Below are 27,192 nucleotides of genomic sequence, written 5' to 3'. Positions count from 1 at the left end.
GAGGATCTATTCTATTCCATTCTATCCTAGTCTAGTCTAGTCTAGTTTTGCCAGATATGTGGACTCGAGTCACGTGACTTGGACACGTACCACTAGAGTTGCACATTTTGCGACTCGAATTTGCGAGAAGAAAAAAAACACTTGCCACTCGACTTCGATTTGAGCATCTATGACTCGTGACTTAACTTGGACTTGAACTGTATGACGCGAGAGACTTGATTTGTCATTTCGCGCACTATGTAAACCTATCTGTCCTTCATATGGGAGTGCTGCAGATTCTGTGCGTTCTGTTCTGTGTTTTAACCAATCAGATTCGCGGAAATCACAGGTTGCGCAGGCCGGGCACAAAAGGTGCTCAGCTCCACTGTCCTCCAGTATTTATTTAGCAAACGTGATAACACATCACTCACGACAAACACAATACATGACTATTTACAGAAATGTTGAAGCAGCCTACACCTAAACTGTATGGGAAGAAAACGATTTCTCAGTCTGATCAACTAGGCTACTGATAACAACCGCAGCCCGCAGGGTAAACGAAGTGGTCATGTTATGTAGCCTATTTATAGTCCGTTTATTTGTTTTAGGAGAAAATGTGAATGTGATCAAATTTGGTTTAGGCTATATTCAAACTTGGGCTGGCTGGCTCAGGCTACCTTGACCTTTTCAATCCAACATGTCAATCCAAAACATAAATAGACTGGGAGTTACTTTTTAATGACATTTGCTCAGCCCTGTGAGTTCTCTTGTCAAATTGCAGTGTTTGTGTCTGTGTAAAGGAAAGTAGTTGTAAAATATAATTCATATTAACGACTACAAGGTTGCTGCAGTTTCACAGAATTTTCATCCTCTCTAGGGCCAGGAGTTTTTCCAGAATTTCTTTACAACCATGTGACCTGTTTAGAACTTATACCTAGGCGGCAGGTAGCCTAGTGGTCAATGGTTCGAATCCCTGAGCTGACTAGGTGAAAAATCTCCCGATGTGCCCTTGAGCAAGGCACTTCACCTTAATTGCTCTGGATAAGAGTCTGCTAAATTACTAAAATCTAAATCTGGTCCCACTCCCATCATTGCACATATAAATACCTTTTTACAACTACTAATTAATCACTGTCAGACCCTATAGGGTCCTGATTTATACCTGGTTAGGCTACCAGATTAGGAAATGCTCCGGGCCCCAGAGAAAACAATTTGCCCCACCACTCTGTGACCTGTAGTGCCACCTCACCGGTCCCAAAAACCATTGCATTGGGTTTCAAAGACTATTACTTAACCCGGACGACGCTGGGCCAATTGTCCGCCGCCCTATGGGACTCCCAATCACGTCCGGTTGTGATACAGCCTGGAATCGAACCAGGGTCTGTAGTGACGCCTCTAGCACTGAGATGCACTGCCTTAAGACTTGAGACTTGCTTAGGACATGCAAAAATTGTGACTTGGTCCCATCTCTGAGTTTTACACCTTGGTTTTCTTTAGCAGAATAGTTTTTTTCATTGTGTCAGTTCATAAAACACCTGTTATTAGCCTACATGTTGTAACGAAGTAATAATAATGCGCAATAATGCATACTTGATCAATGATGGATGGAACATATATTTTTTTCCCCCCCAGGTCTTTGACTATTAGCCTATAATAAAAATTAAATCACTTTCCAACCTCTTGATTTATAGTCTGTATTTACAGCTCACCATCAGAACCAGCCCATACCAACACAGCGCAGATTGTCTGTGTTTCTCCTTCTCCGTGCGTAAAAATCTGTTCTCATGGAAAACCAAGGCGCATCATTCGTCTCCTCTCTACAGTACTAAATCAATGCAATAGAGGCTCCACCTTGTACAGTACCGTCTTACTACATGTGAGACTTTAAGAAATTGCATTTCAGCACATAGGGGGTGTTGCCGCAAAGTAGCCATATTGAATGAATTGAGACGTTCCGCTGTCAACCATCGCCGTCCAGCCAACTAGGTCCCGATGAAGACAGCTCCTCGTAAATTCTACTCCCCACACTTTTCTTCTTCACGATGGCCGCCAAGGACATAGACATTTTCGCTGTAAGTAGCCTAGAGATTTGCTGCGTTTCACAAACATCGTGAATTAACAGCCTAGTGCATTATGCATAGCCTACGTTGCAGTGTGCCTACTGGTATGTTCTGGTATAAGGTAGTAGCTGATTAGGCGGATATGCAGCATCTAAACTGGGGTATCATCAACACCGGGAGAGCAGTGATTTCCTTCCCGTAGACTAGATAGCCTTTGGAGAACTGTAGCCTACTCTTGACGCATTATTATGTCGACCCTGTTCTGGGTTGTTTATAAAATGTTAATTGATGCTAGGAATGCAATTGACGCATTTTATACGTTGCACTCTGATATTGCTGATATTGACACCTCACTCTGCTGTCACTCAGAGATTAAACCAATAGCCACTCGATGCTACATTGTATCAATTCGGTCCACAGATGTATCATTTGCCACTGTCAGTGAAACATTGTAACAGTTTTACAACGTGTTTATTGTAGCCACGCAGGCATTACATGTTAGTCGAGAGAAGAGGGTTGATACATTGTAACTACATCACTACAATGAAAGGAGGGAGAGTTGAACTGTCAGCGCAACCCTAGCTAAGAGGCTAGTTAGTTTGAGTTGTTGTGAATTGAAGCTAACCTGCGGATAACAGGATAAGTAGGTAAGTAGCAGCCACTTGTCTCTCCATGAGGGAACTGAAGGAATACTCAGTTCAACAGTATAGGAACACACACACTCTGAGGACGTGTGTATCTGTCAACATATGACATCCTTCAATGTTTGTTCGTTATGGCAGCCTACTGAATTTGAAATTGATCCCCAGGCCAGAGGGGTCATAACTTAAGGTTTGAACACAAGCCACTTATCTTCATATCAAAGCTACTTATTTTCACTCATTCTGAGCACATAGTTATTGAGTTAGTCCTTCAATTAAACACTGTAGTTCAGTTTGCACCACACACACACACACACACACACACACACACACACACACACACACACACACACACACACACACACACACACACACTACGGCACATGGATGTGAAGCGGATGACAGATTGTGTTTGTTGAGGGTGTGAAATAACAGCTACACAGAGGGATCTTTGTGCCCGTGTGTATGTGCGTGTGTGTTGGTGTGGGTAGAGCACTGGGCCAGTGGCACAGATGATTGTTGTGTTGACCTCATCCTTGTCCTCATGGCTAGACGGCCCAGCCTTCTGTGCTGGGAATAACAACATGTTGTGTTCCTGAAGACGGCCCAGCCTTCTGTGCTGTGAATAACAACATGTTGTGTTCCTGAAGACGGCCCAGCTCTCTGTGCTGTGAATAACAACATGCTGTGTTTCTGAAGACGGCCCAGCTCTCTGTGCTGGGAATAACAACATGCTGTGTTCCTGAAGACGGCCCAGCTCTCTGTGCTGGGAATAACAACATGCTGTGTTTCTGAAGACGGCCCAGCTCTCTGTGCTGTGAATAACAACATGCTGTGTTTCTGAAGACGGCCCAGCTCTCTGTGCTGTGAATAACAACATGCTGTGTTTCTGAAGACGGCCCAGCTCTCTGTGCTGTGAATAACAACATGCTGTGTTTCTGAAGACGGCCCAGCTCTCTGTGCTGGGAATAACAACATGCTGTGTTTCTGAAGACGGCCCAGCTCTCTGTGCTGTGAATAACAACATGCTGTGTTTCTGAAGACGGCCCAGCTCTCTGTGCTGGGAATAACAACATGCTGTGTTTCTGAAGACGGCCCAGCTCTCTGTGCTGGGAATAACAACATGCTGTGTTCCTGAAGACGGCCCAGCTCTCTGTGCTGTGAATAACAACATGCTGTGTTTCTGAAGACGGCCCAGCTCTCTGTGCTGTGAATAACAACATGCTGTGTTCCTGAAGACGGCCCAGCTCTCTGTGCTGGGAATAACAACATGCTGTGTTTCTGAAGACGGCCCAGCTCTCTGTGCTGTGAATAACAACATGCTGTGTTTCTGAAGACGGCCCAGCTCTCTGTGCTGTGAATAACAACATGTTGTGTTCCTGAAGACGGCCCAGCTCTCTGTGCTGGGAATAACAACATGCTGTGTTTCTGAAGACGGCCCAGCTCTCTGTGCTGGGAATAACAACATGCTGTGTTTCTGAAGACGGTCTGGGCACACTCCCAAATTGCACCCTATTCCCTAAGTAGTCACTACTTTTGACCAGGGCCTATTTAGCTCTCGTCATAACTAGTGCACCACATAGGGAATAGGGTGCCATTTGGGAGTGTGCCTAGACCGTCTTCAGAAACACAGGTTCAGTATCTGGCTATGGGAAAATGGATTGCATGGACTGCATGCTAATATTCTGAGTTAAATATAACCTAGCATTATACAGGCCTTCATCCTGGGTTAAATATAACCTATAATTAGTCAGGCCTTCGTCCTGGGTTAAATATAACCAAGAATTAGTCAGGCCTTCATCTTGGGTTAAATATAACCTATAATTAGTCAGGCCTTCATCCTGGGTTAAATATAACCTAGCATTAGAGTCGGGCCTTCATCCTGAAATTGTCAAGAAACTGAAGATCTCGTACAACGCTGTGTACTACCCCCTTCACAGAACAGCTTCATTAAATAGTACCCACAAAACACCAGTCTCAACGTCAACAGTGAAGAGGCGACTCCAGGATGCTGGCCTTCTAGGCAGAGTTGCAAAGAAAATGCCATATCTCAGACTGGCCAATAAAAATAAAAGATGAGCAAAAGAACACAGACACTGGACAGAGGAACTCTGCCTAGAAGGCCAGCATCCCGGAGTCGCCTCTTCACTGTTGACGTTGAGACTGGTGTTTTGGGGGTACTATTTAATGAAGCTGCCAGTTGAGGACTTGAGGCATCTGTTTCTAAAACTAGACACTCTGATGTACGTGTCCTCTTGCTCAGTTGTGCACCGGGGCCTCCCACTCCTCTTTCTATTCTGGTTAGAGCCAGTTTGCGCTGTTCTGTGAAGGGCGTAATACACAGCGTTGTACGATATCTTCAGTTTCTTGACAATTTCTCGCATGGAATAGACTTAATTTCTCAGAACAAGAATAGACTGACAAGTTTCAGAAGAAAGTTCTTTGTTTCTGGCCATTTTGAGCCTGTAATCAAACCCATAAATGCTGATGCTCCTGATACTCAACTAGTCTAAAGAAGGACAGTTTTATTGCCTCTTTAATCAGGACAACAGTTTTCAGCTGTGCTAGCATAATTGAAAAAGGGTTTTCTAATGATCAATTAGCCTTTTAAAATGATAAACTTGGATTAGCTAACACAACGTGCCATTGAAACACAGGAGTGATGGTTGCTGATAATGGGCCTCTGTACGCCTATGTAGATTTTCCATAAAAAATCTGCCATTTCCAGCTACAATAGTCATTTACAACATTAACAATGTCTCCACTGTATTTCTGATCAATTTGATGTTATTTTAATGGACAACAAAAAAATTATTTAAAAAACAAGGACATTTCTAAGTGGCCCCAAACTTTTGAACGGTAGTGTATATTTTTTGTTTACGTATTTTTTGTTTACACATTTATAACATGTGATTGTCTCTCCACAGAATGAAGAGGAACGTTGCCTGGAGCTGGGCGGCCATGTTGGGTTTGACAGTCTTCCAGACCAGTTGGTCAGTAAATCAGTCACACAGGGATTCTGCTTCAACATCCTGTGTGTTGGTACGTAACGTCTGAGACCATTCCAGCCTGCAACATCTTAACGTGTCTCAGTTCTCACTACAGATACAACTCCAGCCTTAGTGCCAGTCTATTTCTACTGTAGCTAAAGGCAAGGATGTTTTCTGAACGCAGAAACCTTCCGGTACCCAGGCTAAAACATCTTCAGTCACAGCATTTTTATTTTCTCACTCACATCTTTTTAAAATGTTCATCGTATTTTCTACTTTTCTCTCTTTTTCTTCATCTCAGGTGAGACAGGGATAGGGAAGTCAACGTTGATGAACACGCTGTTCAACACACTGTTTGAGGCCGAGGAGGCCAGCCACTACCAGAACGGTGTGTACCTGCGGCCCAGGACCTACGACCTGAAGGAGAGCAACGTTCAGCTCAAACTGACCGTAGTCGACACCGTGGGGTTCGGAGACCAGATCAACAAGGAGGAGAGGTGATAATACAGGAACAGCTGGGTGCTTCGTTAGTGAGGCAGATAGGAGGTGGTTTGGTGAACCACACTCGCGTGATGAGTAACCTTGCCTGACATCTGGTTGAGGTGTTTAGCTCATGGATTTGTGTAGGTACTGTAGGGAGAGGCATAGCATCAGGACTGTTCAGTTAATGGTTCAGGTTGGGGTTCAGGTTGGGGTTCAGGCTAGGGTTCAGGTTGGGGTTCAGGTTGGGGTTCAGGTTAGGGTTCAGGTTGATGTTCAGGTTGGGGTTCAGGTTGGGGTTCAGGTTAGGGTTCAGGTTGGGGTTCAGGTTGGGGTTCAGGTTAGGGTTCAGGTTAGGGTTCAGGTTCAGGTTGGGGTTCAGGTTAGGGTTCAGGTTGGGGTTCAGGTTGGGGTTCAGGTTGAGGTTCAGGTTGGGGTTCAGGTTGGGGTTCAGGTTGGGGTTCAGGTTAGGGTTCAGGTTGGGGTTCAGGTTAGGGTTCAGGTTAGGGTTCAGGTTGGGGTTCAGGTTGGGGTTCAGGTTAGGGTTCAGGTTGGGGTTCAGGTTGGGGTTCAGGTTGGGGTTCAGGTTAGGGTTCAGGTTGGGGTTCAGGTTGGGGTTCAGGTTAGGGTTCAGGTTGGGGTTCAGGTTAGGGTTCAGGTTGGGGTTCAGGTTAGGGTTCAGGTTGGGGTTCAGGTTGGGGTTCAGGTTGGGGTTCAGGTTAGGGTTCAGGTTAGGGTTCAGGTTGGGGTTCAGGTTGGGGTTCAGGTTGGGGTTCAGGTTAGGGTTCAGGTTAGGGTTCAGGTTGGGGTTCAGGTTAGGGTTCAGGTTGATGTTCAGGTTGGGGTTCAGGTTGGGGTTCAGGTTGGGGTTCAGGTTAGGGTTCAGGTTGGGGTTCAGGTTGGGGTTCAGGTTGGGGTTCAGGTTGGGGTTCAGGTTCAGGTTGGGGTTCAGGTTGGGGTTCAGGTTAGGGTTCAGGTTCAGGTTGGGGTTCAGGTTAGGGTTCAGGTTGGGGTTCAGGTTGGGGTTCAGGTTAGGGTTCAGGTTGGGGTTCAGGTTGGGGTTCAGGTTGGGGTTCAGGTTGGGGTTCAGGTTAGGGTTCAGGTTGATGTTCAGGTTGGGGTTCAGGTTGGGGTTCAGGTTCAGGTTGGGGTTCAGGTTGGGGTTCAGGTTGGGGTTCAGGTTGGGGTTCAGGTTGGGGTTCAGGTTAGGGTTCAGGTTGGGGTTCAGGTTGGGGTTCAGGTTCAGGTTGGGGTTCAGGTTAGGGTTCAGGTTGGGGTTCAGGTTGGGGTTCAGGTTGAGGTTCAGGTTGAGGTTAGTCATTAAAATAGCACTTCTTCTTGGATGGTTTCTAGATACTGAACCTACTTTCATTCAGTGGTTAAAGGTTATTAAGACAGGCTGTAGCTATAAGAAGACCAACGTTGGACATTCAGCATTCCTCCTCAGGCCCTCTCGACTAGTGGCCCTCCAGCCGACACACATACAGTGTAAAGGATTGGCATAGCTCAAGGCTTTGGGTCTTTGTGCAGCCACGAATGGGAAGGGAAGAGTAGGGAGAGGATGATTAGAAGAGCTAATGCAGTCTGAAAAGGAACTTGAATAGTCAAACAACAGGGGAGTGGGAAAGTGCATTTTTGGAGCCGTATTATCGTGGCGGTTTGTAACCCAGATACTCTACTGTTTGTTTCTTGAATAGCAGGGGAAACTTTCCTGCTTTTCTGGTGAAAATGCGAGGTTGAGGTTGAGAATAAATACTGTGTATGTTTTCAGACCCTGTATTGTTTTATCACTTTTCTCAGGGATGTGATTGTTCCCGATTTAATCAGGAATTCCTGCTTTTCTAACATTCTCCATTCACTTGTAATTGAAACTGACCTATCCCCAAAGCCCAAATCCTGATCACATCCATGTTTTGTCTTTCTGTGCGCTGCAGCTTCAAACCCATAGTGGACTACATCGACACCCAGTTTGAGACCTACCTGCAGGAGGAGATGAAGATCAAGCGTTCCCTGTTCGACTACCACGACACCAGGATTCATATCTGTCTCTACTTCATCGCCCCCACCGGACACTCTCTCAAATCACTGGATCTGGTCACCATGAAGAAACTGGACAGCAAGGTAACGTTTGAAATACACTATATAAAAGTTTGTGGACACCCCTTCAAATTAGTCTATTCGGCTATTTCAGCCACACCCGTTGCTAACAGTTGTATAAAATCGAGCACACAGCCATGCAATCTCCATAGACGAACGTTGGCAGTAGAATGGTCTTACTGAAGAGCTCAGTGACTTTTAACATGGCATCGTCATAGGATGTGACCTTTCCGAAAAGTCAGTTCTACAAATTTCTGGCCTGCTCGGGCCCCCGAGAGGCGCAGCTTTCTAAGGCACTGCATCTCAGTGCTAGAGGCGTCACTACAGACCCTGGTTCATTCCAGGCTGTATCACAACCGGCCGTGATTGGGAGTTCCATAGGGCGGTGCACAATTGGCCCAGCGTCATCCGGGTTAGGGTTTGGCTGGGGTAGGCCGTCATTGTAAATAAGAATTTGTTCTTAACTGACTTGCCTAGTTAAATAAAGGTTAAGTACAAATAGATCTGCCCCGGTCAACTGTAAGCGTTGTTATTGTGAAGTGGAAACGTCTAGGAGCAACAACGGCTCAACTGCGAAGTGGTAGGCCACACAAGCTCATAGAACGGGATCACCGAGTGCTGAAGAATGTAAAAATCGTCTGTCCTCGGTGGCAACACTCACTACCGAGTTCCAAACTGCCTTTGGAAGCAACGTCAGCACAATAACTGTTTGTCGGGAGCTTCATGAAATGGGTTTCCATGGCCGAGCAGCCGCACACAAGCCTAAGATCACCATGCGCAATGCCAAGCGTTGGCTGGAGTGGTGTAAAGCTCGCCGCCATTGGACTCTGGAGCAGTGGAAACACGTTCTCTGGAGTGATGAATCATGCTTCACCATCTGGCAGTTTGACAGACGAATCTGGGTTTGGCGGATGCCAGAAGAATACTACCTGCCCGAATGCGTAGTGTCAACTGTAATGTTTGGTGGAAGAGGAATAATGGTCTGGGGCTGTTTTTCATGGTTCGGGCTCCTTAGTTCCAATGAAGGGAAATCTTAACGCTAAAGCATACAATGACATTCTAGACACTTGTGTGCTTCCAACGTGTTAGCATCTGAAGCGTTGGACATCATAGAGTTGAACAGGTGCTGTAGGCCTGAAGGATACTGACAGGTGTTCAGCTTCAGGCACAACCAGTTACATTTTTATCTCAAAGTAGAGCTGCATTGCATTTTGATGCTTGTATTTGTGTCAATCCAGAGTTAATCTTTTTTTTAAACATAGTAGACCTGATGATTGAAACGCTATTGGAATGCAAAAGCTGCTCCTCCCTGTACTCCCAGGTAAACATCATCCCCATCATTGCCAAGGCAGACACCATATCTAAGAGCGAGCTGCACAAGTTCAAGATCAAGATCATGTCAGAGCTGGTGAGCAACGGTGTTCAGATCCACCAGTTCCCTACTGAGGACGAGGCTGTCACCGAGATCAACTCCTCTATGAATGTGAGTCTGACACACACATACGCACACACACACACACACACACACACACACACACACACACACACGCATGCACGCACACACACACACACACACACACACACAATTATACACACAAACATGGACACACACACACACACACACAATTATACACACAAACATGGACACACACACACACACCCTTGTCACATCACAGTGCAGTTGTGTATGCCAGGCACTTGTACACTGTAATCAGATTGCTTGCCTTCCTGATTGACTGCGTCAGCCGAGGAGCCGATGATTGATTGATTGATTGATTGATTGATTAAAAGAGACAACAGTGTCTTCCTCTTGTTCAATGCCTTAAAAAAACACCAGCTTATTTGTGACACATTGCTGTGGTCTTGTGTTTTTAAGCAACAAGTCGTTGTTATATTATAACGGGGGTCATACATGCTCGTGACAGTCTTATCATGCGTTATAAAGAGTTACTAAATGTTCCCATATCAAATGAAATCCTTTCTTCCAGGCCCATCTGCCCTTCGCTGTGGTGGGGAGTGTTGAGGAGGTTGAAGTGGGGAATAAGATGGTGAAAGCCAGACTGTACCCCTGGGGAACTGTACAGGGTAGGTATCTCTCTATTGATCCTGTACCGCTGGGGAACTGTACAGGGTAGGTATCTCTCTATTGATCCTGTACCTCTGGGGAACTGTACAGGGTAGGTATCTCTCTTTTGATCCTGTACCTCTGGGGAACTGTACAGGGTAGGTATCTCTATTGATCCTGTACCCCTGGGGAACTGTACAGGGTAGGTATCTCTATATTGATCCTGTACCTCTGGGGAACTGTACAGGGTAGGTATCTCTCTATTGATCCTGTACCTCTGGGGAACTGTACAGGGTAGGTATCTCTATTGATCCTGTACCTCTGGGGAACTGTACAGGGTAGGTATCTCTCTATTGATCCTGTACCTCTGGGGAACTGTACAGGGTAGGTATCTCTATTGATCCTGTACCCCTGGGGAACTGTACAGGGTAGGTATCTCTCTATTGATCCTGTACCCCTGGGGAACTGTACAGGGTAGGTATCTCTCTATTAATCCTGTACCCCTGGGGAACTGTACAGGGTAGGTATCTCTATATTGATCCTGTACCTCTGGGGAACTGTACAGGGTAGGTATCTCTATTGATCCTGTACCCCTGGGGAACTGTACAGGGTAGGTATCTCTCTATTGATCCTGTACCCCTGGGGAACTGTACAGGGTAGGTATCTCTATATTGATCCTGTACCTCTGGGGAACTGTACAGGGTAGGTATCTCTATTGATCCTGTACCCCTGGGGAACTGTACAGGGTAGGTATCTCTATATTGATCCTGTACCCCTGGGGAACTGTACAGGGTAGGTATCTCTATTGATCCTGTACCTCTGGGGAACTGTACAGGGTAGGTATCTCTCTATTGATCCTGTACCCCTGGGGAACTGTACAGGGTAGGTATCTCTCTATTGATCCTGTACCTCTGGGGAACTGTACAGGGTAGGTATCTCTCTATTGATCCTGTACCTCTGGGGAACTGTACAGGGTAGGTATCTCTATTGATCCTGTACCTCTGGGGAACTGTACATGGTAGGTATCTCTCTATTGATCCTGTACCTCTGGGGAACTGTACAGGGTAGGTATCTCTATTGATCCTGTACCTCTGGGGAACTGTACATGGTAGGTATCTCTATTGATCCTGTACCCCTGGGGAACTGTACAGGGTAGGTATCTCTCTATTGATCCTGTACCCCTGGGGAACTGTACAGGGTAGGTATCTCTATTGATCCTGTACCCCTGGGGAACTGTACAGGGTAGGTATCTCTCTATTGATCCTGTACCTCTGGGGAACTGTACAGGGTAGGTATCTCTCTATTGATCCTGTACCGCTGGGGAACTGTACAGGGTAGGTATCTCTCTATTGATCCTGTACCGCTGGGGAACTGTACAGGGTAGGTATCTCTATTGATTCTGTATATTGATATTACGCAATCACTAGAGACCCATATCATCAATGCCAATATAAAAAAAGACTTTAATTGTTATTTTCTCAAATGCATATTGTTGTTAACTTGCTATTGAATGACCAGTCCCTTTCAAACTATAAGGTATTTGTCACCATATTAAACCAACCATATAACCCAGTCCTGCTGTGTTGTGTTGATCAGTGGAGAACGAGAGCCACTGTGACTTTGTGAAGCTGAGAGAGATGTTGCTGAGAGTGAACATGGAAGACCTGAGAGAGCAGACTCACGCCAGACACTACGAGCTCTACAGACGCTGCAAACTGGAGGAGATGGGATTTACAGATACAGACCCCGACAACAAACCCTTTAGGTGAGACCAGCTCTTGTTCAACGTTACATAGCGGGCAGGTTGTCTATCCTTTTTTTTGGGCTGAAGGTTTGATGACAAATATGCACAATATAAAGTGAAATTAGATCAGTGTTAGAAGTCAAAATACGGCCAAAGCATCAGAACACCTAGATGTCCAGGGGCCGGCGAGTACATCTACAGTAAGGAGCAAAAGCCCATGGACGTCTCACAGCAGTCAGAGACCTAATACACATTCTAGAATGAAATATAGACACCCTATTCCCTACCTAGTGCACTACTTTTGACCAGGGAACCCTGTTCCCTATGTAGTGCACTAGGTAGGGAACAGGGTTCCATTTGAGATGCATCCATATGCCTGTTTACCTGTAACTACCTCGTCTTCCCTCACCAATCAGTCTGCAGGAGACGTATGTGGCCAAGCGGAGAGAGTTCCTGGGGGATCTGCAGCATAACGAGGACGACATGAGACAGATGTTTGTCAACAAGGTGAAGGAGACCGAGGCAGAGCTGAAAGTAAAGGAGAGGGAGGTAATCATTCACAGGTGCTTCTGGGAATTTGTTTTGTTTAGATTATGATGTTGTTCTGCTCCCTTTCATACTTGAACTCATCCTCATTTTGTGACTGTGTGTCTACAGTCATAACGTAACAGGGCATTTTGGGAGCTTCCAACAGTTTGGACCCTTTTACTTTAGTTTGAACTGTTTGCTCAGTGCAGCAGTCCGAGACAGTTCCTTGGATGTTCTGCTGCCTATATTATTAGACGTTAAAGCACAAAGTGCCTATATGTTACCATGTTACCAACCCCTCCAATCCAGCTCCATGAGAGGTTTGAGCAGCTGAAGAGGATGCATCAGGAGGAGAAGAGGAATCTGGAGGAGAAGAGGAGTGACCTGGAGGAAGAGATGAACGACTTCAACAGGAGGAAGGTGGCAGCTGAGACGCTGATGGGTCAGTCTCTACAGGGATCCTCACAACCATTCAGAAAGGACAAGAAGAAGTACGTATTTTCTCTCTCTCTCTCTCTCTCTCTGTCTCTGTCTCTGTCTCTGTCTCTCTCTCTGTCTCTCTCTTTGTCTGTCTGTCTCTGTCTCTGTCTGTCTGTCGGTCTCTCTCTGTCTCTGTCTCTGTCTCTCTGTCTCTCTCTTTGTCTGTCTGTCTCTCTCTCTCTCTGTCTCTGTCTCTCTCTGTCTCTCTCTTTGTCTGTCTGTCTCTCTCTCTCTGTCTCTCTGTCTGTCTCTCTCTCTGTCTGTCTCTCTCTCTCTGTCTCTCTCTTTGTCTGTCTCTCTGTCTCTGTCTGTCTCTCTCTGTCTGTCTCTCTCTCTGTCTCTCTCTCTCTCTGTCTCTCTCTCTCTCTCTGTCTCTCTCTCTGTCTGTCTCTCTCTCTCTCTCTCTGTCTGTCTCTCTCTCTGTCTCTCTCTCCCTCCTTTACTTTCTTTTTCTGTTTTTAGCATTGAATTCATTATTTGATATACTATAGCTCAAGTGATATTTGTAATCTTCACTATAAGTGTTCAACTCCTGACAGTCCTTGAGTGTTTCAGTGTCACTATAGCCAAGCCTTTAACTGACCAAACGCTATAGTAGCAGACACTAGAGCCCTGAAGCTCTGGCCTAGTGTTCTGCTTGTCTCTATGGGACTGACACTCGCACAGTTGCAGTCAGGAAGTGACTAATGATATAGCATTACAGTGCCAGGAGACATCTTGGCTTGGAAACTGTGATACGGGGGACGGATTGAGTCTGACATTGTTTTCCCAGAGAGTGGAGGAGGTCACAGTTTGCCCTGTCACCGCCTGATCGCCTGATACTTGTGGTTCTGCAACACACACACATACAAACACAATAACACACACTACACACACCACCACCACCACCAGACCGTCTCTGCATAGCACGACCTGTCAGTCTCGATATCCGCTAGGCTGGGTCACTGGTGTTTAGCTACACACAATATGAATTGATAGGGTAACACTAGTCTTTTCTCACAGCCTCAGTGTATGATAACACAAATCTGACTAGACTGTGATAACACCAGTCATATGTAGCTAGTGTTATCATAGAGGCTGTGGACTGCATGTGTCATTCACTGTTTGGGTGCTACCAGAAACATAGACTTGTCTGTGGGTGACGCTTAGATGGTTCAGAGTTAGACATCTTAGATGGTTCAGAGTTAGACATCTTAGATGGTTCAGAGTTAGACATCTTAGATGGTTCAGAGTTAGACATCTTAGATGGTTCAGAGTTAGACATCTTAGATGGTTCAGAGTTAGACATCTTAGATGCTTCAGAGTTAGACATCTTAGATGGTTCAGAGTTAGACATCTTAGATGGTTCAGAGTTAGACATCTTAGATGGTTCAGAGTTAGACATCTTAGATGGTTCAGAGTTAGACATCTTAGAAGGTTCAGAGTTAGACATCTTAGATGGTTCAAAGTTAGACATCTTAGATGGTTCAAAGTTAGACATCTTAGATGGTTCAGAGTTAGATATCTTAGATGGTTCAGAGTTAGATATCTTAGATGGTTCAGAGTTAGACATCTTAGATGGTTCAGAGTTAGACATCTTAGATGGTTCAGAGTTAGACATCTTAGATGCTTCAGAGTTAGACATCTTAGATGGTTGAGAGTTAGACATCTTAGATGGTTCAGAGTTAGACATCTTAGATGGTTCAGAGTTAGACATCTTAGATGGTTCAGAGTTAGACATCTTAGATGCTTCAGAGTTAGACATCTTAGATGGTTCAGAGTTAGACATCTTAGATGGTTCAGAGTTAGACATCTTAGATGGTTCAGAGTTAGACATCTTAGAAGGTTCAGAGTTAGACATCTTAGATGGTTCAAAGTTAGACATCTTAGATGGTTCAGAGTTAGATGGTTCAGAGTTAGACATCTTAGATGGTTCAGAGTTAGACATCTTAGATGGTTCAGAGTTAGACATCTTAGATGGTTCAGAGTTAGACATCTTAGATGGTAGCCCATTTAGTTCAGAGTTAGACATCTTAGATGGTAGCCCATTCAGTTCAGAGTTAGACATCTTAGATGGTAGCCCATTCAGTTCAGAGTTAGACATCTTTGATGGTAGCCCATTCAGTTCAGAGTTAGACATCTTAGATGGTAGCCTATTCAGTTCAGAGTTAGACATCTTGCATAAAGAATATCAGTGGTTACAAGCTTCTGTCTGTATTCCTATCCCAATGTTAATCTGTCTATTGTAATGGAATAATGATCTCTCTCCTCAGACCAAAGAGAGATCTGTTGGACATTTATCTTCATAGAGTCTCAATGACAGGAAATGTTAAGCAGCACACTGATGAGGAGGAGAAAGTGTGATGAAATGTGAGGAAATAAAAGGTTGACTATTGACTATGACTCTGCTGACTCCATAGACTTGGCTGATTCACCAAGTTAATGTGGAGGTTATAGTGCCCTCTATTGGACAGTTCCCACATTTCACATTATAACCAGTTCATTTTATTCGTAGAGAGATGGTCCCTGTTTTCTTTCTTTGTGTGAAGATGGACAGATCATAAAACGGTTTGGTTCGATCTGTAAAACTGAAACATCCATAATGTTGAAATGATTGCGATCATTGTTAACACACTATTCTCAACTTTTTTTTTAGTTTTGCATACTATTTTCTTCTTATGATTTTCAATTCATCAAATTCTATATATGTTCCTTTTACCATATTTTTTGCCATATTTTCTTTATTTCAGTTGATTCGTGGCACCACAGCAACACCAAGGCAACCAGGAATGTGTCTCTTCATCACCATGGAAACAAGGGACTTATTTTATCTTCACTTTTTATCTTCAGGGACTATTTCATTCTCAAATTGTATGAATGGACCCCAATGACACCTCTTTGACAATACATGTGAGAGAGCGAGCGAGAGAAATGTGTGTGATGATGATGAGTTGGCTGTGAGCCGCTCTGTATTCAAGGATCAGAAAGATGACCTTACACAGTGGACTTCATGGGCGTGTCCAAAATGGCCCCCTATTCCCTACAGTATACATGTCTTGTGGAGTCAGCACTGGAGATCAAAGTGTGCATCCTAAATGGCCCACTATTCCCTATATAGTGCACTACTTTTGACCAGCGCCAAGTAGTGCACTATATAGGGAATAGGGTGTAATTCAGGACGCAGGCGTTCTCTCCAGTGCTGACTCCACAAGACGTGTGAAAACAAAACCTGTGGACTCAGTTATGATAACTTTAGTGTATGTTGTTTTACGTTCCTGGTGTGAATGTGTCAATCTACCATCTGAAACGTACATAGACATTAGAACCAGGAAACGTAAGGCTAGGAAGAAAGTATGTATAGTTCTATCTTGGTTTCCAAACTGCTTCTGAAACAGAGCGACAGCTCGCCTTCCAGGCTAATATAGTTTACCCATCACTGTGTCAAATATTGACTGTGAACTGTGTGTGTGTGTGTGTGTGTGTGTGTGTTAATTTGTATGTGTGTATTAATGCCAGCGAAGACAGTTTTTGGAGGATATATTGGCACGGATGTTGTTAGGCATTATCACTTTTATACAATGGGCTACCAACATATTCAAATAATGATTTACATATTTTCATTAAAATAGTGTATTTTGATTAATTTATTCATACTATTTCATCTTTCCACGAGATATAGTCCTGACACAAATTTAAGGTTGCTACCCAATCCAGCTTATTGCTGGTCGTTCGTTCTATCGGTTTGGTTGACAGAGATGTGACCCAGTCGTTAAGTCTTTTTGTTCTGTATCTATAGACCCAGTCATTAAGTATTTTTGTTCTGTATCTATGGACCCAGTCGTTAAGTCTTTTTGTTCTGTATCTATGGACCCAGTCGTTAAGTCTTTTTGTTCTGTATCTATGGACCCAGTCGTTAAGTATTTTTGTTCTGTATCTATGGACCCAGTCGTTAAGTCTTTTTGTTCTGTATCTATGGACGCGACACAGTCATGCATTCTAAATGTTCCATTGCCATACTGGCTGGCAACGTTCTTATCCCTTGCTTGCCAGCTAGCCAACTATGGCTAATTTACAGTCACGTCAAACAGTACAGCCAGGATAACAGCAAAGTAGCTGCGTTTGGGTTTGTTTAAGGTGTTTCTAGTGACATTTATTTGGATACATCCATAACAATGAGCTAATGATGCACAATTTTGCATGGCATAGAATGTGCTCTCTCGTCAGGACAGTGTTGTTCAGAGGAGCTAGCCAACAACACAGCTAACACAATCACTAGCTGCATTTCGTTTCGTTTTACCTGTTATCTATTGACATTTCTTTGTATATATCCATAAAAATGATGCCAGCTGATTCATGATTTCCACTGGCTGAAAAAAGCTGTCTGTCTCGTCCGGACTCCCAACACGTCCATTACTATGGGACAGCTGGAGATCGAATTTACAGATTGAAACAATGTTGCAAATGTCAAAGAGACAGACAGAAAGGGTTATACAAATCTCCGCTGTTGAAAACCAATTGCTAGTCTAAAAGAAATGGGATATAATGTCCAGATGCTTTTTATAGTGGAGATCAAGTTTATAAATTACCTGGCTGGGCTGATGAGACAGTGGATTGCGCAGTGAGATGGAACAGAGTAAATAGACATTTCAACGTCATAGGTTTAGCCGGTGGTGACTAGTGGAATAGACACTGGCTGGAATGCGGTTTTAACCAATCAGCATCCAGGATTAGACCCATCCGTTGTATAACATAGATTATGCATTTGTGTATTTATACATGCAAATGTATGTAAAGTAATCTAAATATGACTAAACCATAGTCAATAGAAGTGTAATAATTAATCCAGTGCTGTTTTACATGAATACAGAACTTGTATACTGTATATGAATATATGCATATTAATACTATATTTTCGAGTTGCTGATAGTTTTTATGTATAAAGTATGTTATGATACTGTAGCTAGGTAGAGTCCAGTATGTAAATACTGTATCTAGGTAGAGTCCAGTATGTTATGCTGTAGCTAGGTAGAGTCCAGTATGTTATGATACTGTAGCTAGGTAGAGTCCTGTATGTTATCCTGTAGCTAGGTAGAGTCCTGTATGTTATCCTGTAGCTAGGTAGAGTCCAGTATGTTATGATGTAGCTAGGTAGAGTCCAGTATGTTATGATGTAGCTAGGTAGAGTCCAGTATGTTATGATGCTGTAGCTAGGTAGAGTCCAGTATGCTATGATGTAGCTAGGTAGAGTCCAGTATGTTATTATGTTGCTAGGTAGAGTCCAGTATGTTATGATACTGTAGCTAGGTAGAGTCCAGTATGTTATGATGCTGTAGCTAGATAGAGTCCAGTATGTTATTATGTTGCTAGGTAGAGTCCAGTATGTTATGATACTGTAGCTAGGTAGAGTCCAGTATGTTATGATACTGTAGCTAGGTAGAGTCCAGTATGTTATGTTGTAGCTAGGTAGAGTCCTGTATGTTATCCTGTAGCTAGGTAGAGTCCAGTATGTTATGTTGTAGCTAGGTAGAGTCCAGTATGTTATGATACTGTAGCTAGGTAGAGTCCTGTATGTTATGATACTGTAGCTAGGTAGAGTCCTGTATGTTATCCTGTAGCTAGGTAGAGTCCTGTATGTTATCCTGTAGCTAGGTAGAGTCCAGTATGTTATGATACTGTAGCTAGGTAGAGTCCAGTATGTTATGTTGTAGCTAGGTAGAGTCCTGTATGTTATCCTGTAGCTAGGTAGAGTCCTGTATGTTATCCTGTAGCTAGGTAGAGTCCTGTATGTTATCCTGTAGCTAGGTAGAGTCCAGTATGTTATCCTGTAGCTAGGTAGAGTCCAGTATGTTATGATACTGTAGCTAGGTAGAGTCCAGTATGTTATCCTGTAGCTAGGTAGAGTCCAGTATGTTATCCTGTAGCTAGGTAGAGTCCAGTATGTTATGATACTGTAGCTAGGTAGAGTCCTGTATGTTATCCTGTAGCTAGGTAGAGTCCTGTATGTTATCCTGTAGCTAGGTAGAGTCCTGTATGTTATGATGCTGTAGCTAGGTAGAGTCCAGTATGTTATGATACTGTAGCTAGGTAGAGTCCTGTATGTTATGATGCTGTAGCTAGGTAGAGTCCAGTATGTTATGATACTGTAGCTAGGTAGAGTCCAGTATGTTATGATACTGTAGCTAGGTAGAGTCCAGTATGTTATGATACTGTAGCTAGGTAGAGTCCAGTATGTTATCCTGTAGCTAGGTAGAGTCCAGTATGTTATTATGTTGCTAGGTAGAGTCCAGTATGTTATGATACTGTAGCTAGGTAGAGTCCAGTATGTTATGATACTGTAGCTAGGTAGAGTCCAGTATGTTATTATGTTGCTAGGTAGAGTCCAGTATGTTATGATACTGTAGCTAGGTAGAGTCCAGTATGTTATGATACTGTAGCTAGGTAGAGTCCAGTATGTTATGATACTGTAGCTAGGTAGAGTCCAGTATGTTATCCTGTAGCTAGGTAGAGTCCAGTATGTTATCCTGTAGCTAGGTAGAGTCCTGTATGTTATGATACTGTAGCTAGGTAGAGTCCTGTATGTTATCCTGTAGCTAGGTAGAGTCCAGTATGTTATGATGCTGTAGCTAGGTAGAGTCCAGTATGTTATGATACTGTAGCTAGGTAGAGTCCAGTATGTTATGATGTAGCTAGGTAGAGTCCAGTATGTTATGATGCTGTTGCTAGGTAGAGTCCAGTATGTTATCCTGTAGCTAGGTAGAGTCCTGTATGTTATGATGTAGCTAGGTAGAGTCCAGTATGTTATGATGCTGTTGCTAGGTAGAGTCCAGTATGTTATCCTGTAGCTAGGTAGAGTCCTGTATGTTATCCTGTAGCTAGGTAGAGTCCTGTATGTTATCCTGTAGCTAGGTAGAGTCCAGTATGTTATGATACTGTAGCTAGGTAGAGTCCAGTATGTTATGATACTGTAGCTAGGTAGAGTCCAGTATGTTATGATGCTGTTGCTAGGTAGAGTCCTGTATGTTATCCTGTAGCTAGGTAGAGTCCTGTATGTTATCCTGTAGCTAGGTAGAGTCCAGTATGTTATGATACTGTAGCTAGGTAGAGTCCAGTATGTTATGATGTAGCTAGGTAGAGTCCAGTATGTTATGATGCTGTAGCTAGGTAGAGTCCAGTATGCTATGATGTAGCTAGGTAGAGTCCAGTATGTTATTATGTTGCTAGGTAGAGTCCAGTATGTTATGATACTGTAGCTAGGTAGAGTCCAGTATGTTATGATGCTGTAGCTAGGTAGAGTCCAGTATGTTATGATACTGTAGCTAGGTAGAGTCCAGTATGGTATGATACTGTTGCTAGGTAGAGTCCTGTATGTTATCCTGTAGCTAGGTAGAGTCCAGTATGTTATGATACTGTAGCTAGGTAGAGTCCAGTATGTTATGATACTGTAGCTAGGTAGAGTCCTGTATGTTATCCTGTAGCTAGGTAGAGTCCAGTATGTTATGATGCTGTTGCTAGGTAGAGTCCAGTATGTTATGATACTGTTGCTAGGTAGAGTCCAGTATGTTATGATACTGTTGCTAGGTAGAGTCCAGTATGTTATCCTGTAGCTAGGTAGAGTCCAGTATGTTATGATGCTGTTGCTAGGTAAAGTCCAGTATATTCTATTATAATTATAATAATAATAATAATTTATTACATTTCTATAGTGCTTTTCATAGAATCTCAAAGCGCTTCAATTGCAAAAAAACCAAGCAAGCAATGTAACATGACAGGTTAACCAATAAAGAGTCCAATAAAGAGTCTTTGAAAGCTGCATCCTCTGAAGATAGAGAAAATCAGTTCAGAGAGAAGGTCAGTTCAGGGTTTGAGCGGAGAGAGCTGGTCAGAGGATGGTAGAAGATGGTGATGGAGTCCGCTGATGATCTTGTAGTGGGCAAGTCTGGGAACCAGCCTGAGTCTTATAGCCGCCACTGGACTTCTCCTCTTCCACTCTGTGTAACACTGATGCCTCAGCAGCTCTGGGCGCCAGAAAGTTCACCACACGAAGTTCAAGAATAAGTAGCCAATCGTCCTCACTACGAGCCCTCTGCCTCAGCACTGCTGTATTCCTCTGTCTGCTCTTCCTCTCACGCCACTCCTCAAATGATGTTCTTAGAAGATCAGGAATTAGCAGCCAGTTAAAAAAATACATTTAAAAAGGCTTGTACTGCGTCCAGATGCATAATTCAAATAAAAACATTAGCCATTTAGCTAGCTAGCCAAGCCAAAAAGTGTTAACCTGTCAGTCAATCTGCAAAGCCATGGCTCAAAAACACCAGTTATATGCAATGTTATCAAAAACAAAAGAGATGATTTAAAAAAATCAACAATTAAAAACACCTAAAAAATAACTAAATATGTACACATTTACAGGAGCTCTGTGCTTAGGCTGCTACTAGGGCACCATGGCAACTAAACGCAGCAAAAAAAGAAACGTCCCTTTTTCAGGACCCTGTCTTTCAAAGATAATTCGTAAAAATCCAAATAACTTCACAGATCTTCATTGTAAAGGGTTTAAACACTGTTTCCCATACTGACTCTGAAAAACACCAAAAGAAAGATGCCCAGGGTCCCTGCTCATCTGCGTGAACGTGCCTTAGGCATGCTGCAAGGAGGCATGAGGACTGCAGATGTGGACAGGGCAATAATTTGCAATGTTCGTACTGTGAGACGCCTAAGACAGCGCTACAGGGAGACAGGACGGACAGCTGATCGTCCTCGCAGTGGCAGACCACGTGTAACAACACCCACACAGGATCGGTACATCCGAACATCATACCTGCGGGACAGGTACAGGATGGCAACAACAACGGCCCGAGTTACACCAGGAACGCACAATCCCTCCTTCAGTGCTCAGACTGTCCGCAATAGGCTGAGAGAGGCTGGACTGAGGGCTTGTAGGCCTGTTGTAAAGGCAGGTCCTCACCAGACATCTCTGGCAATGACGTCGCCTATGGGCACAAACCCACCGTCGCTGGACAAGACAGGACTGGCAAAAAGTGCTCTTCACTGACGAGTCGCGGTTTTGTCTCACCAGGGGTGGTGGTCGGATTCCCGTTTATCATCGAAGGAATGACCGTTACACCGAGGCCTGTACTCTGGAGCGGGAGCGATTTGGAGGTGGAGGGTCCATCATGGTCTGCGGCGGTGTGTCACAGCATCATCGGACTGAGCTTGTTGTCATTGCAGGCAATCTCAACGCTGTGCGTTACAGGGAAGACATCCTCTTCCCTCATATGGTACCCTTCCTGCAGGCTCATCCTGACATGACCCTCCAGTATGACAATGCCACCAGCCATACTGCTCGTTCTGTGCGTGATTTCCTGCAAGACAGGAATGTCATTGTTCTGCCATGGCCAGCGAAGAGCCCGGATCTCAATCCCATTGAGCACGTCTGGGACCTGTTGGATAAGAGGGTGAGGGCTAGGGCCATTCCCCCCCAGAAATGTCCGGGAACTTGCAGGTCCCTTGGTGGAAGAGAGGGGTAACATCTCACAGCAAAAACTAGCAAATCTGGTGCAGTCCATGAGGAGGAGATGCACTGCAGTACTTAATGCAGCTGGTGGCCACACCAGATACTGACTGTTACTTTTGATTTTGACCCTCCCTTTGTTCAGGGACACATTATTCCACTTCTGTTAGTCACATGTCTGTGGAACTTGTTCAGTTTATGTCTCAGTTGTTGAATCTTGTTATGTTCATACAAATATTTACACATGTTTGCTGAAAATAAACGCAGTTGACAGTGAGAGGACGTTTATGCTGAGTTTATACTATGCAATAAGGGTGAAAGCGACCATACAATTGAATTAAATATGTAAAGGTAAAAATTTGAGAGGAGATATGGTTTACAGAGCTGAAGGACATCTGACTGCTGTTTATTCCCTGAAATGTTACTGTTAAAGAGAAAGAGGAGAAGACCTCTGTATGCCTTTTCATTCCAATCAAGAAGTAAAAGGGAATTCACTTGGGACGTGTATGCATTGTTCTGGGACTTCAGAAGGCGAATCGTGGTTTTATCAATGCTGTATATTTGCAGCCTATAAGGAATGTATAGATACAATTCATGAGTTTTTACCAGCCACACTGATCACTCACCTGTACTTTACTTCTCTGTCCTCTGTATCACTTGGCTGACAACTCAAACTGAATTATTCCACTGCTCTATCGTTCTCTACGTACTTCAGTCAGAGACTGACATCATTTAAGTCGTTTGTGGTGATGTCATAATGAGGGGTGTTGTACAAAACATAGTCATCAAAGATTGGATCATTGATAACCAATCAATGTATCAAAGCCAATGACACATTTTCAAAACAACGCTTTACCCACGTGTGTTCTGGCCCTGGCCCAACACATCGGTTTCTGGGACCAATCAGACGGCCTAGAATTGATTTACATTCTAGAAATCGTCAGATCCAGACTCATTGTGGAGAAGAATCTAATGTCTGTGGGTGTGGCGTAGCATTTGGCCAGAGCAAGGAGTTTGGGTAACCAGGCAACTGTATTGCATGAAATGGTGCAACCATATCCTATAGCAGCAGGCTTTAAAGTAGGGCGTCTTAAAATACCCAAGACCTGGTTGACTGTGGTGTTTGTGGGTCATGAATGTTGTTTCCCAACCCTGCATATCCTCCTCCCATTACTTTGCTCTGAAAGTTTTATTTTAGCCTGAGTGCTAGTGTGTTTGTGCTATCATGCCTACTCCAGCATGTATGGCTTGACAATGAGCAGTGGAGTTGACAAGAGCACAAACAGATCTGTGACCAGGCTAGTTTTTTATTTCTCCAGTAAGCCTGGGTTATCTGAGTTACATAGGAGAGATTGTTTTATTGTTCCCCGGGCAATGAATCAATGAATAGCAAGTATTGTCATAGTTTTAACCTGTTTCAATTGAGGGTTAATTATGTAATAAACAGTTAATCTACGGATTAGCATATGCAAAATACTGGTCATCAAAATACTAACTTACTTATAGACTACTTTTAGTCACATAATCATCATATTCATGTCCATAAATGTACAGTACTCAATTCCCAGTGAGTAGAGGTTTACAGAAAGTAGTATAGTTTTATGTTCTGTTCATTTATCATGACTTTCCTGGGCATGCAGTATGTATACTCTTGTAGGCTAGCCTGCCTCCTTGTCTCCTGTTCAAATCAATGACCTGAGCTTTTTCTTTTTCTTTTCATAGCTTCTTTAGTCTTCCGTCTGCGTACTCCCTAACATCAGGAAGGAATTTAAATTAGAAGACTGACTTTCTACCATGCCAAAAGGATGGCTGTTCTATTCTTCCCCGATTTGACTATTAACAAGCTATTGAGGTTACTATTTTTTACAGCGTGATTCAAAGCTTCATTTTTGTAAAAATATGTGAGTCTGAGTCCCAAATGACACCATATTCCCTATGTAGTGTACTACTTTTGACGTAAGCCCCTGGTCAAAAGTAGTGCACTACATAGGGAATAGAGTGCCATTTAGGACGGACACCTTGCTGTGATGTGCTCTCCTTTCTGAACTCTTCAAGTGATGTTCCTACCAATACCTGGTCCTGGAGTCTTCAATACAGTGCAGGCCAAGCTCAGCATAATATTAAACACATTCTCTAATACTTAGAAAGTATACAGGCTATCTATAGGGCTATAAAGTAGTGCACTATATAGGGAATAGGGTGCCATTTGGGATGCAAACTTGGTTCAATAAAAGCTAATGCTCTAAAGCCGTCAAACTCAACTCTGGACCTCAAAGCCAGTTCCACTGCATTTTTTTCATTGACCACGTTTACATGTGCACAGTATTCTGGATAATAGAGCTCATATCCTGCTTAAGGTCTTATTCGGGATAAGCTATTTACATGCACCTTTTGATATCCCGCTCATGAGTATCCCTGTAGCCATGAATAAACTGAATATTCCTCATTTAATTATATGGCTTAAATGGATTAGTAACTGAAATATGGACACTGAGTAGTAAGCTTATAACCTCACGTAGTGTAATATAATATTAACTCTTGCAGAATTATGAATTTCTTGCTGTGAAATTATACACCAAATGTTAATTTTGGCTGGGAAACATGAGTGGAGAATAATCATTTCTTTTTTTCAGCATTTCTTGAGAAAATGCAAATGCACGTGTGATGCGTTATCTTTGACACTGTTATGCAAGCAGACAGTATTTCAACCACATCAAACATGCACCCAAGTCGAACTGAAGTCTTATCAGAAACTTGTTTCGTTGTTTTCTCAGGTTTTCATTTCCTTAAAACCCTTCAAACGGATTACATGTTTTGAACATTTTGCACAAGATCAAGCTTTCCACTGTTTTGGAGTTACTGCGTTTTCTCCCCGGTCCCTAAACGAGAAACAACTTTACAGGTGTTCATTTGGAGTTACTGCGTTTTCTCCCCGGTCCCTAAACGAGAAACAACTTTACAGGTGTTCATTTGGAGTTATTGCGTTTTCTCCCCGGTCCCTAAACGAGAAACAACTTTACAGGTGTTAATTTGGAGTTATTGCGTTTTCTCCCCGGTCCCTAAACGAGAAACAACTTTACAGGTGTTCATTTGAATGCATTAGTAGCCTAATCTTTCTATTGATGTAAAACATTATTCTGGTCAGCCACTACTTTATTTAGTCTTCTGCTGCAATACATTATGACAGAAGTTTATAGTTTGCATGAATCAAACTATAGTTGACAAACAAATGGCCTACCAAATGTAGGAAATTATAAGCAGAAACTTTTCTAAATTAGGGGTGAATGTAGCCAGGAGACAATTAAATACAGTAGGCTAAATTACTATTGAATTATTATGGTGGATAGAACTGCGCAGGTAGCCTACCTTTTCGAAGTGATTTGTTTGACAATCAGATGAAAACATCATCACACAATACCCATGATATGTGAAACTGAGCCTGCGTAGACCGCAAAAACAACAGTAAACGGGATAAGATGTTTACATGCCACAGTATCCCGTTTTACATCATCATATCCAATAGCATGTCTAATCTTGGTGGATGCATGCTAGCAAAGCCACTACACAAACACAAACACAACACTAAACAATACATTAATTGCACTATAACGGTGACAAACGGTGCCCACAAACTGTTAGGGCCTACATAAAGCTGTCCCAACAGCAGAGTCCCAACAGCAGTCCCAACACCTTACCACTGCTACACCTGGCTATCAGCAGAGCCTTGTCTGGCAGCGGAACAGTTCATTCAGCCTCATTTACTGCCTTTAAAACGAAACATAGCTGATATGGCTGACTTGCTTAGACAAATGTGGTTTCTACTGAACTGGGTTGCAATTGAGATGTACAAACTATGGCATAAGGGGACGGACGACAAGCGGATAAGAGGACATCCATAATTTGGATTAAGACATTAATGAGCGAGCTAGGACGTACTATTCAATATAACTATTTGTTCAGCACTTTTGAAATGTACAGCGACAGAATTCAGAACATGGGCCGTTCTTACAGTGTTCTCCCTGTACACCAAGTCAGAACCGTAGAATAAATAAAAGGGGCATATAAACAGACAATGAAAGCTCTTACAATGTTCAATGATTACATTTCTCTTAAACAGGTTATAGGCTACATGTTCACCAAGTCAGAACAGTAGGTGAAATTAAGAGGGGTAAATAGACCAAATTATTAGGGTGAGGCACATGGGCTACTCAAAGTTTACTACACGACATACACTTATGTATACTGTAGCTAAGAAAGTAATACTATCTCCCTGGCATATTACATAATTTATGCAGCAGCATACAATACATTTTTGGACTCACCTTGTTGTGCTGTGCTCACTTGAACAGGAAGATGGCGCGGCGGTTCTACGTTTGCAAATTTTGTCATCAAACTTTGTAAGCAAAGTCTGTCATTCTCTGGACTTATGGTGCTTTCAAGACAACTGGGAACTCTGAAAAAAATAAGGTTGAATCATGATGACGTCAGTGATCTTCAGGTCGTAGCTCTAGAAAGAGGCCAGAGTTCACACTTACAATTCCGAGTTGGATGACCGTTCAAAACGTATTTTCCCAGTCCAAGCTCGTTTTTTCAGAGTTCCCAGACAGGATGGCCAGTGTTGAATGTTTATAATTTTTAACT

At 43.3% G+C, this 27,192-nt stretch overlaps 1 protein-coding gene and 1 long non-coding RNA gene across 3 annotated transcripts; one reads left to right on the top strand and one right to left on the bottom strand.

Moving 5' to 3' along the window:
* The first annotated feature begins 1,902 nt into the window (after window positions 1-1,902).
* On the top strand, window positions 1,903-16,635 carry LOC120047887 (septin-8-A-like). 2 transcript variants are annotated; one of them, XM_038993468.1, is made up of 10 exons: window positions 1,903-2,051; window positions 5,608-5,722; window positions 5,972-6,167; window positions 8,085-8,271; window positions 9,569-9,730; window positions 10,236-10,332; window positions 11,909-12,077; window positions 12,473-12,605; window positions 12,894-13,075; window positions 15,794-16,635. In XM_038993468.1, exons 1-10 carry the CDS (start codon window positions 2,022-2,024, stop codon window positions 15,795-15,797), a joined length of 1,275 nt encoding a protein of 424 aa, XP_038849396.1. In that variant the 5' UTR covers window positions 1,903-2,021; the 3' UTR covers window positions 15,798-16,635. The 2 variants fall into 2 exon arrangements, with proteins under 2 accessions (XP_038849396.1, XP_038849397.1); XM_038993469.1 differs by lacking the exon at window positions 15,794-16,635 and having other exon boundaries at window positions 12,473-12,619; window positions 12,894-13,028.
* LOC120047889 lies at window positions 12,447-26,989 on the bottom strand. The gene is made up of 3 exons (XR_005476943.1): window positions 26,874-26,989; window positions 12,869-12,968; window positions 12,447-12,584 (listed from the first exon to the last, which is right to left on the bottom strand). It is a non-coding gene; the product is annotated as an uncharacterized LOC120047889 (long non-coding RNA).
* Between the last annotated feature and the right edge of the window lie 203 nt (window positions 26,990-27,192).

Source organism: Salvelinus namaycush, chromosome 5, assembly GCF_016432855.1.
Source record: "Salvelinus namaycush isolate Seneca chromosome 5, SaNama_1.0, whole genome shotgun sequence".
NCBI classification, from domain to species: Eukaryota; Metazoa; Chordata; class Actinopteri; order Salmoniformes; family Salmonidae; genus Salvelinus; species Salvelinus namaycush.
The sequence above is the reverse complement of the archived record's forward strand: the minus strand, read 5'-3'. Positions and strand labels throughout refer to the sequence as shown.

Bases quoted from the DNA above. Each gene is read 5' to 3' on its own strand.
- LOC120047887 (XM_038993468.1), top strand. From the start codon at position 2,022: ATGGCCGCCAAGGACATAGACATTTTCGCT. The intron at 5,723-5,971 runs GTACGTAACGTC...TCTTCATCTCAG, and splicing joins CTTCAACATCCTGTGTGTTG to GTGAGACAGGGATAGGGAAG. The intron at 10,333-11,908 runs GTAGGTATCTCT...TGTGTTGATCAG, and splicing joins CCCCTGGGGAACTGTACAGG to TGGAGAACGAGAGCCACTGT.